General features: G+C 37.5%; 1 protein-coding gene across 3 annotated transcripts; it reads right to left on the bottom strand.

Moving 5' to 3' along the window:
- Window positions 1-986: 986 nt before the first annotated feature.
- Window positions 987-8,038, bottom strand: hspa14 (heat shock protein 14). Of its 3 annotated transcripts, none has more exons than XM_006633731.3 (15): window positions 7,930-8,038; window positions 7,393-7,473; window positions 7,205-7,287; window positions 7,004-7,052; window positions 6,807-6,912; window positions 6,407-6,497; window positions 6,156-6,260; window positions 5,432-5,593; window positions 4,819-4,974; window positions 4,632-4,734; window positions 3,667-3,882; window positions 3,403-3,573; window positions 2,336-2,403; window positions 1,786-1,897; window positions 987-1,244 (listed from the first exon to the last, which is right to left on the bottom strand). In XM_006633731.3, exons 1-14 carry the CDS (start codon window positions 7,984-7,986, stop codon window positions 1,819-1,821), a joined length of 1,527 nt encoding a protein of 508 aa, XP_006633794.1. In that variant the 5' UTR covers window positions 7,987-8,038; the 3' UTR covers window positions 987-1,244; window positions 1,786-1,818. The 3 variants fall into 3 exon arrangements, with proteins under 3 accessions (XP_006633794.1, XP_015208682.1, XP_069048317.1); XM_015353196.2 differs by having other exon boundaries at window positions 987-1,239; XM_069192216.1 differs by having other exon boundaries at window positions 1,035-1,897.
- Window positions 8,039-8,217: the final 179 nt, after the last annotated feature.

The following is an 8,217-nucleotide window of genomic DNA, read 5'->3' as shown; positions in this document are numbered from 1 at the left end:
TTGTATTGTCCTTGTTCTGTTGTCTATGTACCACAGGGACCAACTTAATTTTTTTTATAGAATACCATGCTCAAAAAAGCTTGAATTTATGCTTTTTTATAGCTGTCCAAAGTGTAACTTCATTATATTTTGCATGCATTTATCTACCTTTATAATTCTTTAAGGAATGCTAAGATGCAAAGAAGCTAGGAATATATACACGCACATATGCAGTAGATAGTTAGAATGCACATTTTTAACTTTTGTGTTCGCAAATGTAGTTTTTTTTCAACAAAATTAACAAAGAAGCATTAACAAGAGATTAACATAAAAGTGTATAGCTGCAGTACAATTTCTGTTTAACTGCAACTGACATTTCCTCTCACAAGCGTTTAGCCACAGTACACGTGCTTATAGCCGTATGAAAGGCAGTGCAGGTGGTCTCACTGGGGAAACAATAGTGAAAGTAAACTAAACATGGTTTTCAGGTTTTAATCAAAAGAAATGGTCTTGAGACTCTCTCTCCAATCTACAACTATTTGCAGTCTTTAATTAGGGAAGAAACTACTTCAGGTGAATTATTCTACTAAGTTCCTATCTGGTTTGTAGAAATAGGGATGGACATCTATATTCTAATAAGTTCAGGTGGGTAGCTGCGTCAGCATGCGTAGGCTGCAAAGGAACAAGTAATAGATTTATTCCATGCTTTTCATAGAAAATAGGAATAGAACAAACCTTTTACTTGTTCCTATATTCTGATAATGTGAGAAGCATAGAAACACGAATGGAAGCTGCAGACAACATCAAGAAAGAGAGAAGGCTTTAAGTACGAGTGGCAAAAAACAAGTCATGTTACTGTATCTGAATACAAAATAAGGAGAAATGTGCCTTTCTTATATACATAATTTCAAAAATGAGAAGTTCATCTATATAAGCTAAATGCATATTCTCAAACTCTCAAAGTCCCGTACAAATGAGCACAACATAATTCTACTGGCGAACACTCATTTATATTTCATAATGTTTAATCAAATACAAGTATAATCACAAACTAAACCAGTTCCAAAAATGTAATGTTATAAATCAAGCCAATAATGGAAAAATAAGGAACTCATACTTCCATAGTCCAAAGATATACAGGAAAGTTAAATGCCTTCGGGAAAAACTGGCCCTGCTGTGAGTGTGCATGTGCCTGCAATGGACTGGAGTCCCTCCAGGGTGTATCATGCCTTCTGCCCATTGCTTGTCAGGATATGTTTCCTGTACTGGACAAACCAGAAGATGGATGGATAAGGAACTCAGCAACCTGAAGTTAAAGAACTACGTTTGACTAGTAACAGGATGGGAGATGTAGAATGAGTATTAGATCATTGGCTTCTTCATTTAGTATCAACTATACCAAATCAGTATAAATAAACGCTGTAGACATTTTTCATACTATAAATATTGTAGTAATTAATTTTACTTTCTACCACTGTCTCAATGCATAGTGGAAATTTTGGCATGCATTGTAAGAATCCAAATCTAAACTGAAAACAGCCTTTTCCATACTAAAAACACAACTGAGATGATAAATATTTATTTTTTTCAACTTGTTAGTATTAACAACAACATGGAATAGATGATCTGCCCAACAAAAGTACAATGACATCACAGAGAATCTTGGATAGTGTGTAATACAGCATCCATATTGAAGTTTCAGGTATGTTTGGAAGCAAAATGAACTATAAAGAACAGTTAGTTTATTTTCTAAACCTTTTTGAATATTATTCATATACTTATTTTTAAAAGGAAAACTTTTTGGACCTTATTCTGACTTTTGCAGACAGTGAAATGGATTTAGGATGCAACTTCTATCGTGACTGCTTCCGACTTCCCACTTCCTTGATCCGTGCAAGTGACATGTAAGGAGCCATCCCTGAAAAAAACATTAAAATAAACTCGCCTTACGTTCACTGAAGAATGGTAGAGAAAATGATTAGTATAGCTGAAGAACAGAATATTCTCACTCAGAACCGTCAGTCAAAGCTTCCCTTTTAATATTCCCTAATAATAAAGGTCATACTGAAAATTATGGCAGAAACTACTTTTGACCAGGGGCTTATCAGGTTTGTGTGTAGTGGTTCAGGGTGTGGAGATGAAAGATCTGAGGAACCTTAGCAAATACTCTACTGTGTCCAGAGTCACACATAAGACGTAGCACTCATACTCATTGTAAAAGGCAAACCTCCTCTAAGCTTCTTTTTCTAGAGACATCGGCAGGCCTTTAAAGCTATTTTGAGATTTATTTTATACTGTCGGATTTCTGAATTCATAATGTAAATATTTACAATCAGTTTACAGAATATAACATTACCTTTTCATTGTAAGAACAGTTACGATGTCATGATCCTCCTCTTTCAATTCTAAATCTTTAAGAACAATCTGAAAAGCAAAGAACACCAGGAGAAAGGGAAAGTAATGTTCTGTGGCAATTAAAACCCAATGTTATTCTTTAGATGGACTTTTTAAAAAAAGTACACCCACTCATGGTTTTTGTTACGTTATTAAGCATCGTAAAACATAAGCTTGGTAAAAAAATTGATTCTCAGTTATTACTACATGCAGTGTGCTTGCAATCTTATCACAAACCACAGCCTGTACAGTAATTAAATGGTGCTTCTTTTAGCAGCCCTCAAAAATAATTTAGCTATTACTTGGCTCCTCCAGTTGCTACTTCTTGCCATTATCCCACTGAATTTACTCTTGGCTTTTTCAAGAAAGGGAATGCAATGCATGTGATATCAAGCATGCAACACCTAAAACCCTGTCCTGATTTCCTTGCAACCCTTCTGTATAGCCAGCCATGTGAGGTGCTTTATCTACACAAACCAGAATGATGGACTCATCAATACTATAAAAGCTTTACTAAAAGCTGCTTTTGCCATCATGAGCATATTTTCCCAGCTGCCAAGTGTGAGTCAGACATCCTTCGTTTTGTTTTGTGCTAAACTAAAATTACCCAAATGACATGAGCAGCTCTATGCTTCTACAAACACAAAACTGAGGGTTTATTTTCTAAATAGCCTTTTAAAATCACTAAATTTAAGATGCTTTTAGGAATTACAGATTAATTCATACTTAGAAATAAAATAAGATAAAAACTTTTTTTTTTTGCTGAAATGTCTTGCTGAATTTTTAAAAATATAATGCAGCACATTTCTTCACTCCTCCAATTTGTGACTAGTAGAGTGAAAAATGTAGGCCACGTGTTTAAGACTTCACTTAATTCTGAGCATCAGCTTTGCTCTGCGCAACGATATTAAAATTACAGTATAGCATTTTTAGAATTTTTTAGCAAGACATTATCTGATCTGTAAATCGTGAGGTTTTTCTTCCCCGTTTTCTCAGGGCTATGCAGAGGCCACCATCCAAGAATCTTACTTGTGCGACTTTTTCCTCCGTGGTGCAGGTCTGTCCCAGGGACTGGTACAGCTCCAAGCAGACGGAAGCTGCATTCCCTGGGCTCTGGAGAGTGTGCTGTCGCCTTGCTGGTAAAGGGGTCCCAGACGGTAACAAAACTGTGTAGATGTCAGCTCCGGATTCTCCCGCCTCCTAGCGGAAAGACAAAATCTCAGGCTTGAGCACAGATGTCAAATTTTTAACAAACGTGAAACTACCCAACAACACCTCTATCCTCCTCCTTACCTTCACCAGAATATCCTTCCCACAGCATTCCACTGTAATGCAATCCTCATCCAGGGTGGTGGTATCCCTCCCAAGCAGTATTCCAGCCTCTATGGCAGCACCAATAGGAATAACTTCATCCGGGGGGATGGAATTCAAAAGCTCCACATCTGGAAAAAGATCCCGGATCATCTGCTGAAGCTTAGGGATTCGGGCAGAACCCCCAGACAGTACAACCTATCAGCACAAATACAAGCCATCAGAAACCACAACTTCCATGAGAAACATCTTATTAATCAAATGCATCATTTCAGATGTAAGTGTACATTTAACTACACCAAAGCATAACACCTCAGTCCTTTATGGTTTTAAACGAGAACCACCACTTAAGAATTTCTGTCCAACACATCTATTGGGAACAACATTCGAAAGCTGATAAAAAAATTGCAGAGGAAGCACATTCAGTAGTGTATTTCTAAGCATGATGGTATGCTCCTAATTATTTCAAATCAGACACATACTGACCATTCACACTGTACTCACGCAGAAAATGAACAGAAACCAATGGCAGAGAAGCCATATACAGTAAAAGGTGAGGTGCATTACAGAAATTTGAGAAAACAAGTTACATAATGCTTGCTCACAAAAGTTATTTGAATATCTGCATGGAATTTGCACCGTAGTTCAAAGAGATTAGGCACATAATCAAATATGAACACAGGGGAACATTCTCATGGACATTAAAAGCACACACTAGAAGGAACTATGCTAATAAGAACATACTGTGTGCCCTCTGGTGGTCATTAGTGATGTTAGTGCCTTGTATTGTAGCGTGTTAACAATGAACGTACACAGCACAGCGAGCTGACTAACTTCATGAGGACCCTTAGACTATTTTTTCAGGGCTCAAACATGAAATCAGATATTTTCTCTTCTTTCTAAAGCAAATATCTTGGATAATTCAACAGCACTACTTTGCACCATACCTTACTGATGTCAGTAGTTGAAAGGCCGACTTGTTCTAAAAGACCTTTGATTGGCTGTATACTCTTGTTGAAAAGGGAGGAACACACAAGTTCAAACCTGGCCCTGCAATGGAGCAAAAAAGATCTTCAAGCAACAGAACGTACTACCCTTAACTACTTAACCACACTGTAAAAAATTCTCACTTACCTGGACACATTACAGTCAAAGTCCATTCCATCATACAAAGAATCTACAAAACAGTTCGAACTCCCCAAAGTAGACAAGGTGTGCTTTGCAACATCTGCACTATTCATCAGTTTCATCATTGCTCTAGGATTTCCTGTTACGTCATGTTTAAAGGACCTGCGTTACCAAAAACAGTGACATGATTACAGATATTCCAGCCGTATTTCAATACATGCATCAGGTCAGCACCAATTAATTTGCAGCTAAACTCATTTTGCGGTTATGTGCCAAAAAAAAGTTTTTCCGTTGAAGTGGATGGAAAAGGGTGATATGCCGATGCAGGGCCCAGGGTTTGCTATCCGTGTGGAGTTTGTATGTTAACCCACATGAACATGGGGAGTACTCCACTTACCAAAGACATACTGGTAGTTAAGACATACTGGCTTGCCGCTGGCGTGTGTGTGTTTGTGTCTGAGTGGACTGGTATCCCATCCAGCGGATACCTTGCCTTGCACCTGTTGCCAGGATAGGCTCTACCCCTGCCACGGATGTGGATGTGGATGCAACTGATGTTCACAATTTTCTTTCCTTTTCACATATTTTATGCCAGAAAATCAAAACATTGCGTGCTCACCTTTTAAACTCAGATGCTAAATACTGGGCAAGAGCCTCTGTAAAACATTCTCCACCTGTGCTATCATCAGATTGTGTAGCAAGAACTCGATATAGCCCACTGTTCACCTCCATTACAGTCACTGAAAGGGATGTTCCTCCAAGCTTATAAACAAGTACATAGCTGCAGATTTAAAAAAAAAATAGTTAGAAATCAAAGCCACTTTCTCCTCCCATAAGTTAACTCAGACTTTCATAGCTCTCTTTAATGCACTAGGGATGGCAAAGCCCCATCATGAAGAATCAAACTCCAACAGGTTATATAATATAGATCTATGGTTAAGAGTTATTTAATGTGCAGGACTGTGGTTCTATACTACTAAAGTGACACCTGAACTATACAAAACAAACATAAATGCTTGTTCATTTTATGATATCACCTTACATTTCTGTAAACTTGCAATTCACATAATTTCTGGATGAAATATGCAGACTTTTACAATTTCAGAGCCACCTACTCATGACAAGTGCGCCTCTGGATTTGTAACAAGTGTGAAACCAGTCACTGGAGCGCATCACGTCTGATATGTGGAAGTAGCTTAGGTGGTTGCTCGGACTTCAGCAGAAGCATACGGAGCCACCAAACACTTGTACTGACAACAAACAAATGTCTGCTCAAGAGGTCAGTGCTTTTAATGACTGATCCAAAAAGGTACAGGAGTCACTGAGCAGTGACAAGTTCTCACCTTTTTCCAGATGGCGAGTCCTGGCCAATTCCATAGGCTAGAAGCGCTGCAGAAGGCTCATGAATCAGTCTCAGCACATTGAAACCAGCTGCCTCTGCTGCTTGCCTTTACAACAAAAAATGGAAAGCATTTTATTTCTACTTTTTAAGCAGATTTAATGTAATGCAATTTCTGTTAAAACAGTGTTTATGAAACTGGATTCAAGGACAACCCTTTCCTTATCCTGGTTAAATAGTCTTTGAAACCTTTACCTTAGAGCATTCTTCTGGTTCTCCCCAAATTCAAATGGCACTGTAATGACTGCATCGTTGACATCTGAGCCCAAGGCTGACTGAGCAGTTTCTGAAAAGTGTTTTAAAATACGCAAAATAAGCCATTCAAAACCAAAGGCAATTTGCAAGAAGTTTCCTGTGGTTTCATTTTGATTCACCCATGAATACACCTACAAACTAAATGCTGTGGTTTTACCCTGTCAGTTTGATAGCTGATGGATTAAATCTAAGGCTCTCTATTAATTAATGTTATTTGCTCCCAATTAAACATTCTCACAAAACATACTTTAATTTGAAACTGAAATCAGAAGAGAGCAGCACAGACAGCAATGATAATTAGAAACAGCATCACAACAACTAATATTAAAGCAGCACCTACCTTTCATTTTGTGGAAAATTAATTTGGCTACTTCTTCAGGAGACACATATTTGATAGCCTCCCCAGTATCAATCTCATACCTAGGCTTATCATTCTTATTGACCACCTTCAAATAAATGAAAAAATAATAATAAATTCAATAACTACAATACAAAAAAATCACGATCTGTCTGCATTTCTAATAAAACTATACTTACTGAGCATTTACTGTCTGCTTTATGCTTCTGTACTTCTGGATCATCAAAACTAAACATTAAAAGAGATTAAAATTATATTAGGAATGAATTAAAAAACATTAAAGATTCATTACTGCTTCGACTGATTACCATTATGACTACAAATCACTCAGCCTTAACACGAACCTGTGTGCATTTATTAAACAAAGTTCACAGACTTACCTTCTGCCTAAAATCTGTTTCACTTTTACCACAGTATTCCCGGCATTTCGTATTCTGCCTTGCTTCGCTGCCAGTCCTGCAATCTGAAAAAGACGCAGAGTAAGGAGAACTGGAGATAGCAAGCACTGACACGAGCAATACTTGATGATGGACCAAAAGCACACAACTGCATTCGCGGCGAGACTTACCTGTTCGGTATCTCTGTACGCCACCACAGCTGGCGTGACTCGGTCGCCGGCATCATTTGCAACTACGTCTGCTCTGCCGTCCTAGTTCAATTAAAAACAATAATTCAAAACAATCCTTTTGCTTCACATCCGCTCTCACAACTTTCAGATAGGCTATGTGTCAGCATTAAGATGCAATATAATTTCAGTTACATGTTATATTTTAAAGGAAAGTAGTATACCGGCCTCAACGATTTCCCAAAAGAAACATTAAAGTACAATCAGTTGGGATTAATTACGTTGCGTTTTAAAAGCATTTCTGAAATGGAAATGCAAAGTTTTGACAATAGACTTTCATTTACAATATATAAAATGAAATGCTAATAGTTTTTAACTGCTTTTGTGGTAACAAACCACTCAAGCAAGCGAAGCCGTTTACTGTGCACAATGGCTTCACAGATAATTAAAAAGCAAGATAAAACTGTTGATATCCACGAATACTGAACGAGTTTTAGCCCTACCAAAATATATTAATACATCAAATACCCTAAGACTTACCTTAAAAACTGCAACACAAGCACATGTGTAACCAAAATGCACTCCTATAGCAGCCATGCTTGTTAACAACCACTAGCACACAACCGGAAGCCGGGTAAAACGGAGTGACGTTGATTTACCAATCAAAACAGCGCTTCTCATACTCTATCCAATAGCAATTAAGAGACTACGCCGCTAGAGCTAACAAGTACCCAATTAAAACTTAGATTTTAAAGCTATCCAATACGAAATATACAATAAAAGCCAATAGAAAAAGCATATAATTTACAAGCCAATAAAATCGTTATA

This window comes from Lepisosteus oculatus, chromosome 7, assembly GCF_040954835.1.
Source record: "Lepisosteus oculatus isolate fLepOcu1 chromosome 7, fLepOcu1.hap2, whole genome shotgun sequence".
Classification (NCBI taxonomy): Eukaryota; Metazoa; Chordata; class Actinopteri; order Semionotiformes; family Lepisosteidae; genus Lepisosteus; species Lepisosteus oculatus.
Note: the sequence above shows the minus strand (reverse complement) of the source record. Positions and strands in the feature narration are given on the sequence as shown.

Excerpts from the sequence above, each read along its gene's own strand:
- hspa14 (XM_006633731.3), bottom strand. The coding sequence starts at position 7,986 with ATGGCTGCTATAGGAGTGCATTTTGGTTACACATGTGCTTGTGTTGCA. Across the intron at positions 6,913-7,003 it reads AAGCAGACAGTAAATGCTCA|GTGGTCAATAAGAATGATAA; the intron begins GTAAGTATAGTT and ends ATTTATTTGAAG. Across the intron at positions 6,261-6,406 it reads AACCAGAAGAATGCTCTAAG|GCAAGCAGCAGAGGCAGCTG; the intron begins GTAAAGGTTTCA and ends TTTGTTGTAAAG.